General features: G+C 41.5%; 2 protein-coding genes and 2 long non-coding RNA genes across 7 annotated transcripts in view; 1 reads left to right on the forward strand and 3 right to left on the reverse strand.

The window, feature by feature from the left end:
- LOC129783887 (uncharacterized) overlaps nt 1–24315 on the reverse strand; it is a 177995-nt gene that overhangs the window by 144007 nt on the left and 9673 nt on the right. The gene's annotated exons all lie outside the window — the stretch shown is intronic.
- Nucleotides 73–5210, reverse strand: GAR1 (GAR1 ribonucleoprotein). The gene is made up of 7 exons (XM_055796896.1): nt 5070–5210; nt 4304–4512; nt 4069–4223; nt 2479–2538; nt 1952–2087; nt 947–1063; nt 73–602 (listed from the first exon to the last, which is right to left on the reverse strand). Exons 2-7 carry the CDS (start codon nt 4497–4499, stop codon nt 589–591), a joined length of 678 nt encoding a protein of 225 aa, XP_055652871.1. The 5' UTR covers nt 4500–4512; nt 5070–5210; the 3' UTR covers nt 73–588.
- CFI (complement factor I) lies at nt 6186–21426 on the forward strand. Of its 3 annotated transcripts, none has more exons than XM_055796892.1 (12): nt 6186–6317; nt 7900–8218; nt 9522–9666; nt 10817–10995; nt 11982–12092; nt 13663–13792; nt 14940–14980; nt 15919–16022; nt 16661–16776; nt 17529–17803; nt 18920–19021; nt 20972–21426. In XM_055796892.1, the coding sequence occupies exons 1-12, from the start codon at nt 6267–6269 to the stop codon at nt 21187–21189; spliced, it is 1791 nt and encodes a 596-aa protein (XP_055652867.1). In that variant the 5' UTR covers nt 6186–6266; the 3' UTR covers nt 21190–21426. The 3 variants fall into 3 exon arrangements, with proteins under 3 accessions (XP_055652867.1, XP_005238098.1, XP_027643510.1); XM_005238041.3 differs by having other exon boundaries at nt 13663–13779; nt 14942–14980; XM_027787709.2 differs by lacking the exon at nt 14940–14980 and having other exon boundaries at nt 13663–13779.
- LOC129783888 (uncharacterized) lies at nt 21960–24253 on the reverse strand. 2 transcript variants are annotated; one of them, XR_008745951.1, is made up of 2 exons: nt 24194–24253; nt 21960–23363 (listed from the first exon to the last, which is right to left on the reverse strand). It is a non-coding gene; the product is annotated as an uncharacterized LOC129783888 (long non-coding RNA). The 2 variants fall into 2 exon arrangements; XR_008745950.1 differs by lacking the exon at nt 24194–24253 and adding an exon at nt 23903–24181.

Here is a 24315-nt window from a genome sequence, read left to right on the forward strand (position 1 = left end):
GCCACAAAATATCCTTTGCTATCTTCCTTTCCCTGTATGTGTTATTATAATAAAAAAATACATCTCTCAACATAAAATTTTGGGAGTTTAGTTTGTTAAAAAAAGGTTCACAAAGGTTGTTTAAACAGCACGTCTGCTTTAAAGCAATCCAGAAGATTATTCAATATAAAAAGAGGATGACAACGAGGATTCAGTCACACATAGGTAACAGATTCATAACAACGAATGTGCAGGTAGTGAACCCGTAGGGTTTTTTTGAAAAACATTTCAATCGATTGGTTACTCCAAACTCCAACATGAAGTCAAGTATTGACTACGTCACTTGTCAGGAACAGTTTAAGAAAACCACTGAATCCTGGTTAGTTAAAGTTCAAGTATATTCTGAGCATCTTCAGTTCTTCACCTGGGGCTATGCTCTCCTCATGCGTTGATCAACAGTCATTAAGTGTAAAAATAATTGCTATTTTACAGCTTCAAGTTCGTTTTACAAAAAGAACTTTTTCATGGTCCTTGACAGATATTTTTCCTTGTTCTTCACTTCTGCAGATGATATGGTAAGACAGTGGGCAGATACTCGTGGCTCCATTTTTAATGTCCTCTTCCTATTTTAAGAGGGAAGAAAAATACACTGAACAATTACATCTTAGATGCATTTAAAGCAAATAAATTACAAAAATTACATACATAACACTAAATGAGTTGATAGAATAATTTATCATCACAGTCTTTTCTGGATGCAAAAAACTAGCATGGCCTTAACACAAGTGTCAAAAAAACACAGAATGCTGTGCTTCAGTTTAAGCTAGCTACTGTGATGCACAGAAACTTTTTGCACAAAACCATAAACATCTGTAGGTGAATAAAGGATACAACATTCTGTTTAGTATTTAACAGCTTTAGAAACCAGGAGCCATTCTTATTACTAAATGTAAAACCACACACTCACCACGAAAGCCACCTCCTCCACCTCTTCCTCCTCTGAAACCTCCTCCTCCACCTCTTCCTCCTCTGAAACCTCCTCCTCCTCCACCTCTTCCTCCACCTCTTCCTCCTCCAAATCCTCCTAAACATAGGAAAGAAACTACACTTTCAGGAGCATATACATTCTCTGTTAGGCATAACAAGTTATTTCACTGACAGCTTCTGAAAGGAAAAGAACATCATCAATCGATGGACAACTAGGTCAACTACTAAGTCCCTAGAAGAGACAATGTACACCTGCAACATCTTAAGTGTTGCTTAGTATCGAATATACAATGTCAAAAATACTAAAGACACTAACAAAACTCCATGATACACTTATTTCATGAGAGCAAAAAATTGATTACAACTATTAATAATTAATTACAGCTCAACAGAGCATTAAAACAAATTAAACAAAGAACTCTGGAACACTTGTGCCTCACTGCAAGGGGGCTGGGTAGGGAGAAGAGGCAAGAAACTGCGATGTGAGAAAAAATTAAATTCCGCATTAACTGAGGAGTATATCGCAGATGATGTTCAAAAAACAAAGAAGGATGAGATGTACCAGGTCACTTACCCCTCTCTCAAACACTGCATTTCAAATATTTTGTCTAAACAAGAACATACTGAAAATACAGCTTTCACTTACACTTTTGAGTGTGTAATATCTACAACCTTTTACCACAAGTTTGCTTAGTAGTCATGCTTTCTGTCTTTGTTACAAATCAGCATACTCTCCTCCCTGTGCTTTGGAGCCGTTACTACAGAAGCCTAGGTTTTGCAATTGGAAAGGTATCACTACCTCTTCCATTGAGTCATCAAACAGAAATATGCATAACATTTTTCTTACTGTTGATATTCAAGTACTCAGCTACAGCTTCAACAAAACAACAAAAACCCACCAAAAAACACCAAACAAAAAACCCAAACAACCCACGCCACACCAAAAAACCTCAATGTTCTGCAGCTTCCATTCTTGGGATCTTACCTCTACCACCACCTCTTCCTCCTCCACGTCCACCGCCACGCCCTCCTCTACCACCTCCTCTAGGAGCACCTTTTTCTCCAGGTGGCCTTGGCAAAAATCTCTGAAGGGGAAGCAGCTTTGCTGGATCAATGTAAAACTGTAGGAAGAGAGTTCCATTGGGGCTGAAAACACCAAAGCTAAACAGCAGATTAATTTCTACCTTTACAAATATCCACAATTTGATCTTAAGCCTTTATGTCAAATTGTCCTCTGCAAATAGCCAAGTAAAAACAGCATGCAAGAAATAAATCACAGTGTTACAAGGTTTCTAAAACATAGATGGCATCTGCACAAGTTACATCTTTTTTTGCAGGGGAGGGAGAAGGAAGAATGTGACAGATATGAAAGTGAAAAGTATGAGGAAATTAATATTTATGTTTACAAAGGACAACTAGCTTTTAAAGTTAAAAACTTAATAAAGGTTTTATCTGATGACAGATTTATCTAACTGATGACACAGTAGAATTCTCTTACTGAGAGTGGCTAACCTTTTGCATTTTTTTAAATGACGAGGCTTTCATGTTCTCACACAGTTTCACTGAAAAATACTGTTAGTTTCATTAAGGAACTTAGCATGTATAAAAACATTAGAAAATGTGATTTTTTATTATTATATGAAAGGCACAATCAGATATTTTCTATTTTATAAATTTTATATTTTATATATATATAAATTTCTATTATATAATATATATATAATAAAAATATATAAATTCCTATTTTATAAATGAAGATAACATCATCACCACAAATGAAAAATTAAAATTAAAAGATCAGGAGAAACTATTTCCACATTTTCCTTGGGTTTTTTTTCATACTTACAACATTTTGTGGCAAAATAATTTTTCCCTTCCATGTATTAAGGCATAAGGAAGAGTATATTAGTGGAAAGAGTACATAAAAACATAACTATAAAGAAACATTTGTATAGGAAGTGACAATCCCTTTAGCTCCAGGGTGACCTCAAGGCTTATCTGGAACAACTCACAGGCTTCAAGAGCTCTGCTAGTGCTGCTGGGTGGTACAACTGCCCAGCTGTGGAAAGCTAAGAGCCAGCAGCGGCTGCGGGACCAAGCACATGCCCAGCCTCATCCTACAGTAAGGTGGCAAATGCTCTCTATAACCCCACATGCAGTCTTGTAGGAATCCTTTGGCTCTCCAGTATGCAAGGACTTTGGTATGCCGTTCCTAAGATCAAAAAGAGCTGCTGGCCAACTCTGCCTAATTAAAAGTTTAAGTTTAAATGAGGAAGCAAGGAGCTGCAAAATCTATTAACATATTTTCCCACAATTTTACTGTAGGAGAAAACAAGTTTCTGAAATTCAAATAATTCCAATATGAAAAGTAAATACATTCAGAGCATGAGAGTGATTTAAACCTTCACATTGATGTGGGGAGAGGAAAATGCATGCAGCTAGTTACTGATGCTCAACCAACCAACACAGGCTAGGTCTTACTGCCACGTTACAGGGCTGTTCACCAGGTGACCTGCTTCTGTCATGCATTTTGTCTGTCTGGCAGTGACAACAGAATGGACCCAGTGCCTCTGCCTCAACAAGATTGCTTTGCAAGAGGACATCCTAGCACAAGCCCACTTTTATTAGCAGTTTAAATAGTAGTAAGCTGGACAATGCGCAATAGGACATCCGAGCACAAACTCACCTTTGTAATTAAGTAATAAGCTGGAACATGATTAAAGTCCCCTAATGCACAAAAAAACCCCCAAACTGTTCGCTTGAACTAACTGTGTTATAGGTGAGTAACCTATAGCAGAAAATTTGGTCAGGTAGCTAGAAAAAGTAACACCTACAACCACCATGGATCCAAAAGAAACCTGCCAGTACTGAAAACCTCTGCCTGACATGAGGTACTCTGTCATATTCAAAAAGCTTTAAGACAGGCACTTAACGTGGTTGAGGCACCTACTGACACCAAAAGTCGCAGCTAGACTTGTGGCTGTTCACATCTAACTGGCAGCCAAGCCAGAACTATTTTAAAACCCTAGAGAAATTCCATTTTATAACCAACCAGTCTTTAAAAAACAAATATTGTACGTCACACTTTTTTTTGAAGGATACAAAATCTCTCAGCTGTCCGAAGATTTCATCCACTTTGCCAATCTGTTCCTTATTATCCAAGTACACTGGGGCATTGAAATAAGGCACCTTGTTTTCTTCTGTTTTACATTTACAAACAATGTCATCTTCACATGGATGCATGAACTCTCCCAATACTGAAACAAAGAACGAATAAGCTAAAGATCTGGAGCAATCATTCTAAATTAAGTAAATATAACCTTTTTATGTAACTTACAGACTACCCTTTCTGGAGGCCCCTGGTCATATCCGCCTCTGTTGAAGCCTCCTCGTCCGCCTCCCCGTCCAAAGCCACCTCGTCCACCGCGATTAAAGCCACCTCTGTCACCACCACCTCCTCCACGATTGAAGCCACCTCTTCCTCCTCCTCCTCCTCGTCCTCCCCCTCCACCTCCTCTTCCACGAAAAGACATTCTCTGCTACTTCCTAAATTGTGGACAAAAATCAGTTTAGACGTAAAAGATTTCACATTTGATTTCCTGCACAAATTAAAGTCTCATGACAGCCTTGTTAATTTAATGGTTAGCCGTTTCAGGCCTCACTAGAAACACGCAATCACGTGTAAAACCCGGTTACACCTCAGATGCCATACGCTGCACGGCCTGCCCGTAACACGCCAGCGACGAGCAGCGACGGCTGGTTCCCAGCCACAGGTATGAGCGGTGAATGTGACACTGCAGCCCCAGCCCCAGCCCCGGCAAGGAGCGGTGCAAAGCCGTAACATACCGGTCGCACACCCACAGCGCCGGTCCCGAGCACCCCGCGGGGCCTAGGGACACCGCCCGCCGCCCGAACGGGGCTCCCCGCGGAGGGCGACCTGTCCCCCGGCCCCCGTGGCCCTCCCGCAGGGCTGCCGCCGGCCCTCGGGGCTGCGGGGCAGGAGAGCCGCCAGCCCCGATGCCACGGGACACCGGGGGACACCCGCCGGCCACTCGCAGCCCCGTCCCCTTCCCGCGGGCCCCCACGCGCGCCCCGAGCCCGACCTCCACGTGCACGCCGTCCCCGCCGCCCGCGTCTGCAGCGCGCACCGCGCCGGGAAACCGCCCGCGCCGCCGGAAAGCGGGCCGCCTGCCGTAAATGAGGCGGCACCTCCGCCCGGCACCGTCGCAAAAGGAGTCCAGAGTGAGGCATCCTGCGGTCGCGGCGTAGCCTATAGCGCTTTAAGCCGCCGCCGGGGTGGGCAGCTGGCTCGCTCGGCCGCAAGCAAGCACCGAGGGCTACCGGAGGGAGCCTGCGGCGCTCAGAGCCGCGGGGCTGGGCTTCTCCGCTCTGGGCACGGCACGCCCCGGGGCCGGCGGCGCTATCCCGCCCCGCCTCCGCACCGTGTGCCGGGGAGGCCGGGGCCGGTGGGGGCGGCCTGGGGGCTGGGGTCGGGCCGGGGGACGGGGTCGGGCCGGGGGTCGTGGGCCGCGCAGCGGCCGCCCGTGACAACAGCGCGGCACGGCTGCCCTGGCCTCGCGCTCCAGGCCCCTCCTGGTGGGCACGTGTCAGCGCTCGCGCCCGTGCCCGTGGCCTCGGCGCGCCCCCGGTCCCCGCTGGCAGGAGCGAGCGCCGCTGCCCCGGCGGGTGGGGGGGGGGGGGGGGGTTGCGGCCAGGCTGCCCGGGGGGGCTGCTGGGGGCTGCTGGGCGGAGCTGGTGACGGGCGCCCCCCAAGCCGGCCCCGCGGGGCACCTCCCGCACTTGTTACATACCTGGGAGCGCTCAGTGCAAAACGCTGTGCCACGAGCCTGCGCTGCATCGGGGGGTGTCATGGACGCGCTGTGGGTGCGAGTGTTTCTCTCCCCCCCCATATAGGAAGACATAAATATCCCTTTATATAAAACACGTGCATCTTTTACAATAATCTGGCAAAGATAAATGCCCGCGACCCGGAGAGCCAGCGTGATGATTCCTGTCTCCTCAGAAAAGAAAGGAAATGCGCATCCTTAGTAACTGCTTCCTTTAATCATTTAAGGCTTTACTTTTGTTGTCTCATCTTGGGCTTAACAATAAAACCAGTTAAACTGAGGCGGGATCCTTTTACAGAGATCGGGCTGATCAGCTGAGGCTCCTGTACTTTATTTCTAAACATACTTCAAAAGACTACAAAAAGTTAAAAATTAAACACAAATCTAACAACTGACATTCAAAAGAATTGCAGCCAGATCAATTTTGTCTACACAGAGAGATAAAATTTCATCATGCGAATGATCCCAGTTTTCTTGTCTCTCTTTTGTTTTTGCGGATCAGAGGTAAGAATTTGTTTTATTGTGGTAGCAGTAACTTTTTTTTAACATTAAAAAGCAGCTTATTGTTATAAAAGCAAAACTAGTTGATTTCTTCGTTTCCTTTCATAGTATTTGTGTTTCATACATTTGTTTTAGCCCAACTTGAATGTTTGAAGCTCGCTATTTCTCTTTCATGTGTTGATTCTATTTGGGGTGTACACAAACAGGCTTCTCGAAAATATTTTAATCGCGTTCCTGTCCTAAACCTAATTTGCAAGCGTGGTTGACCACAGAAAGGTGCAATTTTCCCTGCCCACTGTTTTTGAGAAATGAGGTTACAGTCTTCTAGTGTGGCACCATGGTCTGTCGTACTGCCTGAAGGTTTGCTGTGGAATCTTTTCTGGCAGAAGTGTCCCAGAAAGCCCATCTGGGCTGAGTGTTCAGCATGCCCTGAGTCTTTTAGCCAAATCCTCAGAGAAAATTCGGCACCTTTTGTTCCTATTCGGGAGAGACACCTGATATAATATGGGAGTTATGCTAAGCCAGATCTGGCTCACAGTTTGGATTCTACTGACCTGAGAACAGCAGGAAGAATTTAATAAGATTATACAAACGTTAAAAGGGGCTTTGCTGGATTAAATTCTGCCCCCAAAACATGCCCACTGACTTTACTATGGCCAGGATTTGTTCATAAGAACTTCAAACTTCAGCTCTATTGATTCAGCTGACAAAGGTGATAAATCACATCTGAGGACTAATTTTTCTCTCCCATTTTTACACAAAGTCCATCCATATGTATTTTTCCTGTTTCAACATTCTTCCTACCCATAGATCTTAGTAAGCAAAAGCATTTAGCCAGTAACAACGTCACCAGAGAGCTGCACAAATGCAGGTGCAGAGTGACTCACGTAGAGGCAGTTGGATGGAAGGTCCGAATCTGTACTTGCAGTCCAAAAATGACCAGCAACCACACTGCAAATCCACCGCTGTGCAAGATACACGAGAAGAGCTGATAAGGAAGGCTACTTAATTTTCAGATTTCTTTAAGATACTTGCTACTTCAGCAGTCACACGGTGGAACAGTCATTAATTTTAGATTTCTTTATTTGCTTCTGTGTAGTTCATAAATATATACAGGTGATATTTAAACCTAAAACCAACTAAGGCAATAAAAAAAAACTCAGACAAAACCAAGTTGCTATTTTTTTTATTTTTCTGGTATTTAAGTCCCCTTATATTTTGATTTGCTTACAATCCCATTGCTGTGGTGTGTTATAAACCATCAGCTTAAAAAATGTTTATGATCCGCTGTGCACTCCAGCTGTTTCAAGAGTGAAGAGTGTAAGTTTGTGGGAGACCAGTAAGAGTGAAGATCACACCAGGTGAATGATCCAAAAAGAAAAAAAAAGTTCAGAAAAACTGGAAAGATTAGGTGGCCAAAGACAAGGGAATAAACCCTACGAATGATATTTAGCACCTTTGTGCTTGTAGGATAAGAAAAAGCTTATGAATAAACACTTTGTTGAAACTACTAAAGGGATCTGCAGAACTCTTGATGCAGGTCCTAGTCTTACTCCCTTCTTTTATTTTATTTTGTGCCTTGTAGAATGCGGCGTCTAATGCTGAAGAAAACCAGTTTCATCACGTTGAGCCTGCCCAGCCAGCTAAGCAAGAGATGTACCTCATAGAAGAATGCTTAAGCAACCAATACACACACAAGTCCTGTGAGAAAGTATTTTGTAACCCATGGGAACGATGTGTGGAGGGAAAATGCCTCTGTAAGCTTCCCTACCAATGCCCAAAGAATGGCTCTTCAGTTTGTTCTACCAATGGAAAGTACTTCTATACTTACTGTCACCTAAAAAGCTATGAGTGTCAACATCCCAAAGCCAAGTTTCTGCACAAGGGAAAATGCATGCCTGAAGGTATCAACACCTCCTTTTCCAAAATATATCAGTCAGTCATTTGTGGCCAAGGAGACGCTTACAATTTACAGCTCAGAAAGTGTGTTAAATACATTTCCTTAGACTAGTAAGAACATGAAACAGAAAATGAAACTTGATTGAAAATGGGCAGTATTTGTTGATTTTCATAAAAATAAAGTGATTGACAGGCCCAGGTCACCCTGCTGCCGGTAGGTTGCTCAAATCATCAGGTAGAAAGAGAAGAAATAGACATGGGAAAGAGCTCAAAGGTTTCCAAGCAGAATGTTGAGTATGGTGGGAGGCACAGCAGGAGAGGGTATCTTTTGGAGAGGGACAGACCTCACAGGAGCAAGAGTCCAAGGAATGGAGTCAAGCTGCTGAGGTGTGTGTGGGAGTGCATGGGGAGAAGGTAAGCCATGTTCACCTCAGTCATCTAAACACTGGGTTTCATCAAAATAGAAAGCTATTGCCCTGCAAACCAGTGATGCTTTGTACACTGACAAGCTGGTGTTGTTCTCACCTGCTTTTTAGGCTACACCAGGCTGCTTTTTAGCTCAACTTCCACCTGAGTGCAAAGGATAAATGGCACCAGCTAACTAGGCATCTGGCCTCTTTTAGCAGTAGCAGTTGCTGTTGCTACCTGTCCTCCAGCCCACCTCCACTGAACGCAGCAGGAGGGGCAAGCCGAGCCCAGGGCTCTCCTGCCCAGACTGTCCCAGTGCCATCACTCCCCTTTCCCCACAGAAGCAGCAGCTCAGCACGTCACCTTCAGGGTGGCAAAATTCAGTTCTGCCTATTCCACTGAAAAGGCCTGGAGAGCTGCTGTACGTTCCTGGTGCACTGTCTATACGGCTTCACGAAGTTAGCTCAGGACCTTAGTTCTACTGCAAACAGAGGAGGTTTTGCTACACAGGTAACACAAGTAGGATCTGGCCATCCCACTTGGAAGTGTTACTGATTGGTTATCGAAAGTCCTCTAATGAAAGTCATTATACTAAGGATGCAACCTTTCCTCGGTAGACCTCCAGGTACTCTCACAGGGTAGGAACCATTACCCTCATTTGTCTTTAAACTGGTATATTTCGAAAAAGTGGCAGGCTCAAAGCCACAAAGTCAGTCCTCAGAAAAAACAGGAATAGTACCTGAAGCGTCTTGATTCCCAATCTACTGTTCTTTCTATATGGACTTTGGCTGCCAATATAAAATTAGTCCTGATTTGTTTCTGTGCTGTCTTTCCACTACATACATCTATATAATATAATTTTATTGAGGGATTTTTTTTTTATTTCTCTTTTTGTTTTAGAAACATTTTCAGTCTCTGTGGACCATGGAGATTCAAGTTTGCTTCGGGTAAAACCTGTGAATCAAAAGAACGAATTTTTTGTATGTGATAGTGAGTGGACTATGAATGAAGCAAATGTGGCTTGCAAGCACCTTGGCTTTGATTTGTAAGTTTGGGGAATTTATGTCTGGATAACTGCAAGGTATCTGAAAAAGTAGCAATGTTTATCTAAGTGTCAGTCACAGTCAGCCAACAGTTAAGACAGAAAACTCATCAACAGTGTATCAGCTACAATAGTATGACACAGCTGCTTAAACTGACATCTGAGAGTCAAAGCCAAAACATAGATTTTTGTGTTCTCTTGCGGATTACAACTATACAAACCATAGTTGGTTTACTTTTAAAATAAAGCTGAAGACCAATGCAGAGGTTTTCTCTCAGGTCTGTGTAAGGCAAAATACATAGATGGACCATCCCCAGGTAGCTCTGAGCAATAACCTGTACGCAGAGGAATGTTTCTTACACTAGCTGACAACACAGCATAGCTCTGTTTTGCCACTTGCACCAGCCAGACTAACAAGAACCAGAACATGTTTTTCTTCTTTACGCCTTGCCCCCAATGCCATTGCTTGCTTTGCCCCCAGGGATGGCTGAAGCCACACAGAGCTTGTTCTTTTTCCTGTGACCACACTGATGACCTGAATTGCACATTCAGCTCCTCATAAAAAATCAACTCTATATCCTGTACATAATAATAACAATTTTACACATATACATCTAATTTAACTTACAGGGCTGCCTCTCCAACCCTGCCTGGAGAGTGAGCATGCTATTGCACTGCCCTAAATTGTCCCCTCTAGGTGAGAAGCAAATATTTCCTAGTTCTGATCAGTCTCTCTTTAGATAGCAGAGAAGCATTTGTCCTGGGATGGAGTATTCAGCCCTGGAGTCCCATTGTAAGCCTCTAGTTACCCATTTACTTCATATTCCTTTAAGATAGGGGACACATACATTGTTAGGAGGAATCAACAGAGATAAAATTTATTAATCCCAGCCTTGCAGTGGCCTGAGCTTCCTCGGTCAGCATTGGTTTTGATGACATCAAGGATACTTGACCCCATGCAGGATGGTTTCAAAATTATATCTCATCTGTGTCTGCAGACCCTAGATGCTTCCATAGGAAGTCTGCTCTTTTTCTTAGCCATGACCAAAATTCTTTAACACTGAGGAAAATCATATAAATTCTAAACAATAAAAACAGTGGACAATCCATTGTGAAATTATATAATGTGTTATTACTATTTGTATCTTCACAGAGGTGCTGAATATTACCAAGCCAATCCCAGCATCACAGAATCTGCCCTAAATTCACTGCACTGTCTGCAAATAACTTGCAGGGGCCTAGAGACAAGTCTTGCTGAATGTCACATAAAGATGAAATCAAGAGACAGTAATGAGGGATTTGTTAGCCTCCAGTGCCATGAAAATCTCAGAGGTTAGTAGTTTTTTAATTTTATATCTATTTGGAGTTCTTACATTTTACTTTTATTTTAAATAATTAGGACCTAGCTTGCTGAATTCTCAGCCACAGCAAACCTGCACTGAAACCCTTTGATTTTTTAAAATAATAATTTTGTAGGCTTTAAGACAATTGAAGGGTCTTGCATCAAGACAAATCTTGAGTTTGGAAAATCACTGTTGCTCTTGAAGTATTTTTACAGGTATTTCCAAGAAGTAAATGTATTTCACCCATGGTTCTGTTTGTTCCCCCATCCCTTCCCAAGGGTACCAAGGTATATGGTACCCCACAAGTCTTATCTCTCCAGGGCTAACTGGTGAGGAGACAGGTGACAACCTCCTACTCACTGCTTTGTCTGTGAGGGAGATTAATTAGGACACTAGTAGCATTCTAGCCAGACAAGCGTTACTGTAGCAGAACTGCTCATGTTTCTGGGGAGTTTTGGTACTCCTCAGGTTTTTGTCAATATAAGAGGAATCAAATCCTCCTCTTGACTTCTAGCAGCTTCCTGTTCTTTGTAGTGGCTTCTTTGGCACCGATAAGCATCAGCCTGAGATGCTGCTAGTTAGGACAGCTATGAATCATCTCAGTTTTTTCTTATGCCACAAAATAGGAGTTCACAGACTCTTGACAACTTCCTTGTAGAGGAGGAACATCAATCATCTTAATCACTTGAATCATTTACAGTGGGTTTGAACTGATCATTTCTGGTTTAGCCGTTGTCTAGAAGAAATGAAGTTCCCTTTTGCCAGGCTACTGCAAGTTGGAGGAGGAAAATCCGGTCACATTTAATCTTGATGAGAAGGTGATTAAAACAATAAGGGATTCCTATTTACATTACTGGGGCCATACTGTTGATAGGTCAAACTGATAGGATAAAATGCACAAGCAGAATATTTCTGTAGGGGCAGTTGTGACCCTATAGGCATTTCCACGCTAACTTCACTTTCATTGTGCTGCAGTTTGTTCAAATGGTGAGTTTCATTGTGTCAACAAGAAGTGCATTCCTCTGAATAAAACCTGTGATGGAATCAATGACTGTGGAGACCTAAGTGACGAACTGTGCTGTAGAGGTAATTATTTCCTTTCTCAGCTGTTTCAAAATCATTTCAGCAGAAAATCACCCCCAAATAATTTTTACAGTCATGTAACAGCTGAAGTCTTTTTTCTGATAAGTCACTACAGTAAAGCAATCTAACCATAGTTTATGTATACGCAAGTGCAAAAAAAGTAGGCATAATATATTTTTTTGAGGCAGGCAAGTGATCTGTGAGAATCTGGATTTCCTCAGAGGATGAGGAAATATAATGAGATTATTTAGGAGACTGTTAAACATTGATACAAAAAAATAAGCTGTGTTAGAATGAAATGTATTTTTAGTTGGGAAAAATCAATAGTAATTAAACAAAGACACTGTTTTTCCAATGAACTGTCTTTAAACCAAAGTAAGATCTCTCTTAAATTTATTACTAATGCAAGATTATGCATAGAGTATCTGTGAACAGTTCCCATCACATTGCTTGTTCATGAGCAGTCACTCTTTCAACATCTGCAATTACAGCTATAACAGTTTTTATTAGAAACAAGGAATGGATCTAGCATGACCTGAATGCAGGAGAATACTTTCAGAAGTTGAGTTTCAGGTGCCAAATGGTAATGTGGGTTACAAATCCCATCACTATCCCTAAATAACCTGAATTTTGTAGTTTTACAACTGTCAGTAAACTTAATCTAATAATCATGGAAATGCAGTCACAGCATTTTAGAAAAAGAAATAAATAGAGAACTATGGCTTCACATATTTAGAGGACATTTATTCAGATTCCACTTGACCAAACAGCTGAAAACTGGTTCCTGGAATCAAAAGACTTGTTTCAACTGAGTTCAGTGCTCTCTGCATCATACTTTTATCTGATATAAATCTGGATACTTTTAGAGAACTATCTTATTTTCTGTTAAAGACATATATCCTTAAATAGTAGATTCACATAAGATTATAAAGTAGCTCAAGAAACCCTGCCATAAGTTCAGGTACTGCTTTGCTTTTGAGAACATACAAAGTGATCACTAGAATTAAAAAGAAGGGAGTTCGCAGTAGAAGTTACAGTAACGTTTCATATATTCAGGAATTTTAGAAGAAAGACGTTATTAAATCTAGTATCTTCAAAACAGGAGTCTTGATTCCTAACCCTGCATTTAGGCATTTAGCTCAGTCAACCAAAAGCCAGCTTGGACTCTAATTTTGGAGGGGAAATTTGACCCAAGCACCATAAATTCCTCATTTGAAATGATCGATATTGCTGGCAAAACTGGAGGTCCTTTGGCTAAGGTTGAGCGTGGGCATGTGTCGTGGATGAAACTGATAAGGAGTGGTACCACTCCAGAAGCACAGTACTGAACTGGTAACTGGTAAGAGATCCACATCTCTATATCTTAAACTTGAAGACTGTGAAGTGAGGAGAGCCAAATATTTATTTAATTTTACACTTACAGAGCCTGTTTTTGTTACCTATTTATGAACAGCCAAGTTCCCCATAACAGGAATACTATATTGTGTTTATATTTTAAAAAGCTCTCTAACTACGTGAAGTTGCTGAACCATATGATCCTGTGATTTACAGATGTAGTTCTCTTGTGTTACAGAGTGCAGAGACAACAGTTTCCACTGTCGGTCAAATATCTGTATTCCAAATAAGAATGTCTGTAACAAGGAAATTGACTGCCTCACAGGAGAGGATGAAGCTCGAATTCTTTGTGCAGGTTTGCTTCTGAAAGATGTTATTTGTTTCATTCCTTTCATTATGCTCAGTTATAACTAGAGACTACACAATGCATATTATTACATTATTTAACAGATTAGCAAAACCAAAATGGATGCAAGTTCTAGTCTTCATGATGTTTTGTTATGTGCAGTAGGAAGAAAAGGTTATGTAATTTTCCTCCCTTCTAGAAGAGAATAGCAAGAAATATAAAGGAAGGAAGAAACAGATAACGTTTCGGGAGGCTTAAACCAGATTATGTCTTTTGCTTACGTGACCATCTATCACGCTGCTATCCCCAATTTGTGAAGAAAGTATAGACAGAGCAGGCAGGAATATTTTCCTCACAGATGAAAGATTCAGCTAGCTTGTAAATATAATAATTCCTCTGTGATGTTTCCCTCACTGTTGAAAAGACTTTGTTTTGTTTTGAAATTAGAACATTTTTCATTGCTCTGATAAGAGACAAAGTCTAAAGCCAAAAAGTAAACACTATTGGTAAGGGTAAACTGAACTCTAAATGTAAACATTACTGGCAGTAACATGAGAGCAGACCCAACCCTCCCTTTAGGAACTGAGTTCAATGGGCATTTTGTTTGAATAAAAGCTGACAAACCAGATTCAGGAAACATCCAATTTACCTCTCATGTTGAATACCCTCCCTTACCCTGTTAAAGGAGGCACACAGTATACAACAGCATCACCTAAACTGGAAAAAAAAAATCCTGTTACCTAATGATCCTTTGGGCTTTAGAAAGTGCCAACAGGTTGATGGGGCAGCAGGAAGAATTTCTGCCGTTTCCTTCTGGAGGAGAATGGGATTACCACTTTAGAGATTGAAAACCAACAAAACAAAAAGGCCGTCTCTCGGGGTTTCTTTGCAGGAGGGCTCCCTATGCCTGGAAAGCAGGGTGGATGTCATCTTGTAACGAATGGGTATCTGCTGGAAATAGGTCATTTGTAGGCTGAGGCAGCCAAACAGTGCCTAGTAGGAGAGGAAACAGCAGGCATCAGATGGAGAGAGTCTTGCTGTCCGTGTGAAATGGTGTGCCCTTATGTATTTCAAATGTGTACCACAATTTTGGCACACACACTTATATTCAAGCAGCAGAAGACATTTAAACGTTTATCAATATTTTTAGTATTTTATTATTCTGCTACAGGCAAAGACAAAGGTGCTGAAAATCACAGTATGGATGAAGGTAAGTGTAACTAATCGTCCAAAAACAGCAACATACAGCTGCTTAGGGCTACAAAGATGATGAGGGGACTGGAGCATCTCCCTTGTGAGGAAAGGCTGAGGGAGCTGGGCCTGTTTAGCCAAGGGAAGACTGAGAGGGGATCTTGTCAATGCATACAAATCTTAAGGGCGAGTGTCAAGAGGATGGGGCCAGGCTCCTTTCAGCGGTGCCCACTGACAGGAGAAGGGGCAATGTGCACAAAGTGAAACACAGGAGGTTCCACCTGAATATGAGGAAGAACGTCTTTACCTTGAGGGTGATGGAGCACTGACACAGGCTGCCCAGAGAGGCTGTGAAGTCTCCTTCTCTGGAGACATTCAAACCCCACCTGGACGCGATTCTGTGCAACCTGCTGTAGGTGAACCTGCTTTAGCAGGGGGTTGGACTAGATGATCTCCAGAGGTCCCTTCCAACCCCAACCATTCTGTCATTCTGTGATACTCTCTTATTAGTGGCTTTCCAGCTACCAGCCAGCTGGCGGGATCCAGAACTCAGATGTTTGGACTTTGTGATTTAGTAATATACACTCTGGGGCTTACTATTTGTCTTGCTTTCCACTAATTTCAAGAATGCCGTAACAATTCATCCTGGCTGAGGATCCACATCTGCATGTTTTAGCAACTGGTGGAGGTAAATGCTCAGGAAATCTGGGGGGACTGATTTAAAATTATTTGCCTGAATGCAAGCAGAAGTGGAAAATGGAGAGAAGTAATGTGATGCTAAGACACAAGCAATTTTTAAAGCAAAAGCAGATGCCAAAATTTTTGGTCTTTGCTTTCCTGCTACTTCAGCTGTGGCATATTCACAGCACTCAAATTTTCAAGATAAAGATAAACCTGTCTCCAGATAAAGAGAATGGATGCCTGAGTTCTGAGACACATTTTTCCTTTATGTTAAAGAAAGAAAAATGATAAAGACACTTCTTCCCCAAGTACACTGCGGTCTTACAAACTATACATCATCTCGACGGAAAAGAATCATAGGTGGAAAGACTGCAAGAAAGGTAAAAAATACTAACCTTACCACATATGAGTCCATTCAGCATCAATGTGAATGGGTATTTTTGTCCTTCTGTTAAAATGTACAGAAATAACAAAATCAGCTACAATGCTAATTTCAGGTTTTGCAGCAGTAGTGGCATTACACTGAATGAAAGTAAAGAGAAACACAGTTTATAAAGTAAAATATGGAGTTACAAAATTAAGACATTACAGTACAAGTACACATTGGAAATGATTCAGCAAAATACTTAATACTATAGCTAGTACTAACAGTTCTGACAAAATGGAATTTAAATTTGTGCATTTGAAAGAGAATACAGTAAAAAATGCTATACTCAGTCCTACCAGGTTGGATTCTGTATCTGTTTCTCTGGCTACAAAAGCTTTTCATGACAGAAAGCTGGAAGGAACAAGGCATCACATGAAGTCAGAATATTGAACAAAATTAATGCGTTTTAGAATATATATCCTTTAAATTAGATGGAGCCCAATTCACAATTTCTGGAATGCAGATTTTTTATTTACAATCAGATACGGTCAAGGAGATGAGGTGATACCAAGAAGTGTGTTTTCCTTCATGCACTAAAAATAGTACAATTATTATGATTTCACATTATTTGGATGTTTGTTGCTTGAACAGGGTGAATTCCCTTGGCAAGTGGCAATTAAAGAAACCGGCAGTGAAGGTGCAACAGTGTACTGTGGAGGCATTTATATTGGTGGCTGTTGGATTCTGACTGCTGCGCACTGCGTCAGGTAAAAACAACAAACTGGGAACTTATTTCCTTCTTGCAATGCAGAAAGATGATTTGGATATTATTGCCCTTCTCAGCTACCTCTTTGCTAATTGCTATTTGCCTATGGAATAAAACAATTTGAAACACTTACTCAGCCACATTGATGGGGAAGATTCAGAGAAAGTACAACATTTTGGCAGTGAATAGAAAGATGAAAAAGTAACGATGAGTTTGAAGAGACATGGCATTCTTCAGTCATATAGTAGGCAGGCAGGAAAGATTCACTGTAACCACTTTGCCTGAAAGGGAGATCCAAGGGACTGGCTTCCTCCTCTTTTCCCCATCTCCACCTGAGGGAAGTCCAGAATCTGTCCTCTGACAATGTCACATATTCCCCAGAACAAGCAAGAGCAGACAGGGAATATTTGCCACTCCTAGCATCCCACCCACATCTGCTCACTCTTCTTTCACCTGAGATCAGAGAAGCATAAATGCCTGTTTTCTCCATGTCACAGCACTAAACACAGAGGCTGGCCTTTAATATTTTTTTCTGTATTAGTTGCAGTACTTAGCAGTAAGTGTCAGCTGCCTTGCATTTGCTACGCTTCAGAAAAACCTGGACGTCAAGTCCAGAAAGAAACTATATGTATACAATATGATTTTTTATTCTAGAGAAACTTTGATAGAATGCAAAGGTTTACAGCTAGTTGAAATGTACAGTGCTTGTGTTAAGTATCAAAACATATTTTATTTTACTGGGTTTTTTTCTAGAGCAAATCGAGTTCATCTATACCGCATCTGGATTGGACTATTGGATACAATAATGTATGACAAAGAGACAAACACTTTAAGACTAAACCAAGTGATAATCCATGAAAAATATAATGCATCAACTTATGAAAATGACATTGCTCTGCTGGAGCTGAAAGGTTTTGGGAAAGGAAGATGCTCCCTGGAAAACATCATACCTGCCTGTATCCCCTGGTCAGAGTATATGTTCAAGACTGGTGACACATGCAAGGTTTCTGGATGGGGACTAGAGAAAGGTATTTGCTTTAGTGCTTACTACAGGAATATCTTTGTGTATAAACCAGTGTTTTCCAGTTGCAGTGAGCTTTTGTTTTGAAAAGGCTGAAGCGTAGTTGTGCACAAAGCACTCAGTACAGAAAACATAGGCTGTGGTTTGACATTCGGCTGTCCTGTTGGTTCTTTTTTCTGTACTGCTTCCTCTGCTGTTTCAGCCACTTTGTAAATTGATCTGGAGGACACCCCTGGTTGAAAACTACCCTGATAATAAGAAATGTTCCTTCTGCCAATCTAAGATGTATATTAGCTGTGGAGACCCAACAGCAATATTTAACAAGTGGCAGTTAGTAGCTCACGGTGGCCCATAGCCGCAGCCCATCCACTGCCCCCTGCCCAAGAGGATCTGAGCTGCAGCCAACAGTTACAAAACTTGGCAGATCTTGTCTCAGCCGTGTTTGCGTTCAGCTCAGAGAAGGTTGCACAGAGACAGAGAAGCTAAATGTAATCAAGCTTTCAAAGATTTGGAAAGCGTTTGTTTTGTATCACAGTGATTATAGCTTGGCGTTGGAGCTACCGCATGCTGCTTGTGAGGGTTCTCCTGTCCATACTCAGTAGCAGTCCATAAAGTAAATGCAAAGTTGGGAATTACTAGCAAACGGACAGAGTGTGAAACAGAGAACCTCCTTAAACTTGTGAATACATAGTTCATCTGTATCTGCAATATTTGGTCCACTCATCCCCAAAAGACATTAGAAAAAAGGTAACAAGGATGATCAGAGCCACATCTCAGTGTCATAGAAAACAATATACCAGTTTCCCAGTGTCTGAAAACCTTGATATGGAAAACACAGGAAAAAACTGAGGAAGACAAGGAAAGGAAAGGGTGAAAATGATACAAAATGAAAGTACCGTATTTAACACTCCAATTAAACCACTCTGCTTTTATTTTGAAATATATGGCCTATGTACTGCAATTCATATGGGGTGTTAGTAGCAGTTCAAGGTATCTGGTTTATAATATTGAAGATTATATTCTGTAGATAAGCCAACATATAACTTTCAATTTATGATATTTAAAGTGTCTGTCATGTACTTAGCATTTTTAATTTAGAAAAGTTTATTCTTTTCTTTTCTAGGTTATACCAAACAATATGTCCTCAAGTGGGGCAATGTTAATTTATTTCAGAATTGTTCTGAATTGTATCCAGGACGATTTTTTAAACGAATGGCATGTGCAGGCAAGCATTAATTTTCTTACTATAATTTCTCTATCATCAAACCCACTGCTTATAAGGTCAGACATACTGGCTGGAAGTCTTTTAGACTTGGGAAAGACAATAAACCGATTGCCACAGTATCAGCATTAGCAAAATGCTAGCCATTGGAGCGTATCCACCTTTATACATCTATTATAAAAAGAATTAAGTTGACAGTATGCCAAGTTTCTATGATTATGTGGGCAAATTTCAGCATGCATTCCGCGTTATGTTTTCTAAATACACAAGCACTTTACAGCCCACTGAACTTCCTACCTTGACTATATTTGATTCTGATTCAGCAATATATTTAAGCAAATGCCTGTCTTAGAGCCCATTAGTAGTCCCATTGACTAGAACGTGACTGTTCATCTGCTTAGACATTTGCTACTACCACACAGCACCCCAGGAAAAACATGATTAACTTTTCAAACTAAGATTAGTCTGGCCAGGAAACTAGTTGTCACTCCTAGCACTAAAATAAGGATCCTGAATACACATTTTTTGCTTCTCGAGTAATGAAAGGTATTGCCAAATACATGACTAAAAGAGCAATGGGTATTCACCTTACAGGCAGATAGTTTCAACTGTTCTTTAAAACAAAAAGCAAAGGCAATGTTTAAACAAACTACTTAACAAAAAAAGCCAACACCAAACAAACAAATCTACAAGCCGACTGATTTGTGATAAATTCAGCATGACTTTTGTAAGATATTGGGTTTGTCTACTGTGCAAGTTCCATAATTAAACTCCTTGACCTTCAATGTATTTTAAGTGATCACACTTTATGAGGAAGGAACAAAGACAGCATCACATGGGACATCATCAGAAAAGGGGTATCTGGGGTCAGTTTTCCTTCCCTGATGCAAATACAAACTTCCAAATTAGGAGCTAGTATCCACAGGAGTTTGTTATACAAGCAAATATTAATTAAACTGAGTAAAGGCAATAAAATCTTGTTTTATAGGATTAGTAATTCCAACTCTGAGAAGTTCACAAAACTATCAGTAATGTAGCGATTCAAGAAAGAGGTTACATTTTTAAAAACATGGAGACTCATGCTTAGTATGGGTTCCTTCATACTGCATCAAACAACCAAGCAGAAAATTATAGTAAGGGTGTTAGAAATTAATAAACTTTTATGAGTATATAGGACAAAACATAAATCATACTCTAGCTCTGCAGCAGTTTCTATCACATCCTTCACTCAGTTCATTTTTTCATGAGCATAATATTGCGAACAAGTAGTTCCATAAGCACTGAAACTTATAGAGAGCACTGAATCCTACATACTTGTGCCTGTGGCGTTGCGAAAGGTCCACACTGTGACCAAGACCTTGCAGCAAGGACACTTACAGACAGTTGCTCTCCCTCCCATCCCAGCATTCACATGCTCTCTTTTTGGTACTTGCCCACCTCTTTTCATAAAGCTGGTAGAGAAAATAATTTTGAGGCCTCTGCACAGATGAAACCGGACAATGAATTACTGGGTAGAAAGGACACCAAAGGCAGACACATAGGCATACTCATATTATGATAGCTTCGTTTCCAGAGGAATCAGCCTACAAATCTTTTTACCATTTTTCCTTCTGCTTTTGTTCACTTTTTATGCACTACTTCTAATGCTATAATAGGCAATATGGATGAATTCTTCTCTATTGCACAGGGTAAAACAAGACTCACATCACTGACTTCAAAGCAAATGAGGAGATTTCTGGCCAGGCACAAATGTAAAGAGAGGCCCTGGACTTAAAAATAAATGAGAAGTAACAGACCAAAGAGATTAGGAACCTCCTTTAGTGCTGACCATTTTGCAAACCTATGTCAATAAGTGGCATGGACCTGCAAAACCTCCTGGAGCTCTGTTTTGCGTGCCGAATCATGTTTTGTATATGAACTTATTTTTGCTTTTTATTTCCTCTTTTGCTTCAGGTACTTACGATGGCTCCACAGACAGCTGCAAAGGTGATTCAGGAGGACCTCTGGTCTGTTTTGATGCAGCAAATGTGGCATATGTCTGGGGTATTGTGAGTTGGGGTGAAAACTGTGGGGAGGCTGGTCACCCTGGAGTGTATACAAAAGTTGCCAGCTATTATGATTGGATTAGCCATCATGTGACAAGGAGTCTCATTTCCCGGTATAATGTGTGAAGCTTGGAAAATTAAATACTTCCTTCTTATCATGCATGCAAAAATGAACACCCATCCTTTTTTACAATCAGCAGTTGTGTAACTCAGCAACAATCAGTACAAATCTTTGCAGAATATTTTGAAAATTCTTATCACTCTATGAATACCACAATTTTGCAGAAGTCCGTAGGAAGATAATTGTACAGTCATTTAAGCCCACAGCAAAAAATCTCTAATAAAAGCAGTGACATTAAAATATTTTCTTCTTGATGTTTCTTTTTTCCCCCCATATTTCACATTGCATTCCAATTGCGGTTGCTTATTTACTGAAAACGGACAACCGTACTGAAAGCAGTGGTTGGAAAATGACTGCACTGGCAATACGTGAACTTCACAGAAAGGACAGCAACCAGAGTACCTCAAAGAACTTCCATCATCTCAGTGTCTAGGTCACTAGAAACCCTCAGGTCACTGCCTCTCGCTTGGCAGCTGATTCTTTAGGCTTACTGTGAAAGTAGACTTAAGACCTTACGATCATGAGATTTGTTGTAATGCAACAACTCCCCAAATAATAACTCTGGCGGTAGTTTTTTCAGCTACAAACTCAGTTTTTATCTAGCTAATATACTTCATCTGATCATCTAGCATGGGGCAAATTTTATAGTTCTAAGTTTTATTAACTTAACCACAGCCAGTCACAAACAACAAAAGAGTTTTAAAACTTGAATCTTCAACTTAAATAAAAAGAATCTTTACTACCTTAAATAAATAAATAAATGCAATCGCAGGGAATGTATTTATGGTATCCAACAAACTCTTGATATCAAGTAGGGTTTTACCATGTGCCTATATATAGATATTATTTTTAAATATATATGTACACACACACACGTTATATAACAATATAAATATATAGATTTTTTATTTTTATGTATTATACATGTAGACTTAACTCTACAAAACCGTTACAAACCTAAAGTTAAAAATTAATACTCTCAGTCATAAAAAATTAGGTCAAGCTTCCTGCACCAATATACAGTAGCGTGAAACACTAATGTCAACAAAGAACATTCAGGGTCTGATCCTGCAGTGTGCAGTCAGGGGGAGTTTCCCTACTGCCTTAACTGTCCAGAACTGGGCAACAACAAGGGGCCATCAACAAAACTGGAACCATTAAGCTGCTTTCACAAACCCTTATTGGGAAGTTCTGCCCACGTGATAATCTGAAAGCACAGCCCAAAGGACCTGTGTAAGCTACACATTAAATTTAGACAGCAGTAATGGTCCCACTATAGGAAAACATCAGCCCATACATAATACATACATGTAATACATAATTTGGCAAGAGTTATGCACAGAATGTGTGCACAAAAAATTTTAAAAGTAATAGAATTTGGTTTGTGGATCTTGACACAAAGCTGTCAAACAGCTTCAGGACCATCTCGGTCAGTTCTATCAAACTGCTCAATGGTTTTAGAACATACTTCACTGTATTTTACTTTACAAATGTTTTTAATATGTATTTTGCTTTATTCCTCTTGATTAATTATCCTGCTGAATAAATGGCATATATTCACACAACATTGCTGTTGTGTTGGTGTTTTTTTCTATAATTAACCAGTGTGCTTCAGACAACATTTTTACATTTTCATTGACTTTTCTTTATCTTCCAGTCTTGTAAAAAACCCACATCAGCATGAATTTGTCATGTAAAGACACTGCCAATCAGCAATAACTAAAGTAAGGGCATTACTTGCTTCTCTTACACTCCCCACCCCCCAACAAGGCTCGTTATTTAGGAAAACATTTAAGTATATCCCTACACAGGAATTATTCTGCTGAATCAGCGCCTTTGTAAAGTAATGGTAGGGAAAAGCTGGGCAGGCGTAGGAAGAGAGCTCCCTCTTTTGTTTGACTTGATTAACTTCTGTGAAGTTCTTTATTTCTTTTCTGTTTCTTCAGTTAACTACAAAGAACTTAAAACGCTGCAGCTGAAAAGAAAAAAACAATAGAATATTTACCACTATCTTTCTGCTCTGCCTGTTGCTCTGGAAGCATCTGTTTTCTTTCCCTGTCCTGTTCTTCTTCACAGTTAACGTTGTTCTGAGGAATCCCACACATCTTTAAATAGAGCTTTCGTTACAGAAATTAAAACAATTTCCAGATGGTTCCGCTCTAGCTCATCTGTGAAGCATCTAGAATATAAATATAAAATTAATAAAAAATTATAATTAAAGAAAAAAACACATCAAACCAAACATGTTTAGGAAGCAAGTTCATTTCGGTCAGTTTTCTTTTCAGCACATCAAGACTGGACTTTGAACGTTGTAGTGGTTTAACCCCAGCCAGAAGGACACATATTTAACAGATAAACTTTAATTTCACCCTCGTTTACAACCTGGTCCTGCACATTGGATGATGTTACCTGAAACTACATCACTCACACGTGTAAAGGTCACTGGACCAATTTCCTTCGCATTAACATCATCATAAAACTAGGTCAAAATTTTAACACTTCAAATACATATCCCCTTACTGCATATTTTTGGTTGGTTGGTTGGTTTTGTTGACGAGCGCTTTTCCCAACACGCCGCCGGGGTTTGCAGGTTGTGCTGGTACCAGCCCTGCTCCGCCCGCACCGGAGGGGCCCGGCCCGCCCGGGGCCACCCGCCCGCCCCCACTCCAGCCTCACAGCCGCTTTTCCAAACAAAGACGCCCTGGGGTCTCGCGTTACCGGATAGCGCCGGTACCCCCGGGCCCTGCTCAGCCGGCGCCGCCGCGCCACACGAGCCGGCAGCCGCAGCCACCGCCGCTCTCCGGTGCGCACGCGGGCGGGCTTGGGAATGGCGCCCCACGGAGCACGGGACACCGCGACCGGACGGAGGCGGCACCGGCCCGCCCGGTGGCACAGCCCGTGCTGCAACGGGGCAAGGCGCCAGGCCGCCTCCCGCAGCGCCGCCGCTTGCCACCCGCGGGCGGGGGGTACGGGCTGTGCGCGACGGCCCCCCTCAGCGCCGCCGCTAACCGCCACCCGCCGGCGGCCGCCCAGGAAAAGCCGTTTCGGCCGTGACTGATGACCCCGCCCCCTCGCACGACCCCGCCCCCCTCCTCTCCGGGCCGGGGCCGCGCTCCCTCAGGCGCGGCGGC

The sequence above is a fragment of the Falco peregrinus genome, chromosome 2 (genome assembly GCF_023634155.1).
Source record: "Falco peregrinus isolate bFalPer1 chromosome 2, bFalPer1.pri, whole genome shotgun sequence".
NCBI lineage: Eukaryota > Metazoa > Chordata > Aves > Falconiformes > Falconidae > Falco > Falco peregrinus.

What these genes read in the sequence shown, in the direction of transcription:
- GAR1 (XM_055796896.1), bottom strand. Translation starts at nt 4,499, where the DNA reads ATGTCTTTTCGTGGAAGAGGAGGTGGAGGGGGAGGACGAGGAGGAGGA. An exon ending in GCCTCCAGAAAGGGTAGTCT is followed by an intron (nt 4,224 to 4,303) that starts GTAAGTTACATA and finishes TCTTTGTTTCAG; the next exon opens with TATTGGGAGAGTTCATGCAT. An exon ending in AGGAAGAGGTGGTGGTAGAG is followed by an intron (nt 1,064 to 1,951) that starts GTAAGATCCCAA and finishes TCCTATGTTTAG; the next exon opens with GAGGATTTGGAGGAGGAAGA.
- CFI (XM_055796892.1), top strand. Translation starts at nt 6,267, where the DNA reads ATGCGAATGATCCCAGTTTTCTTGTCTCTCTTTTGTTTTTGCGGATCA. An exon ending in TTTGTTTTTGCGGATCAGAG is followed by an intron (nt 6,318 to 7,899) that starts GTAAGAATTTGT and finishes TGTGCCTTGTAG; the next exon opens with AATGCGGCGTCTAATGCTGA. An exon ending in GGGAAAATGCATGCCTGAAG is followed by an intron (nt 8,219 to 9,521) that starts GTATCAACACCT and finishes TTTTTGTTTTAG; the next exon opens with AAACATTTTCAGTCTCTGTG.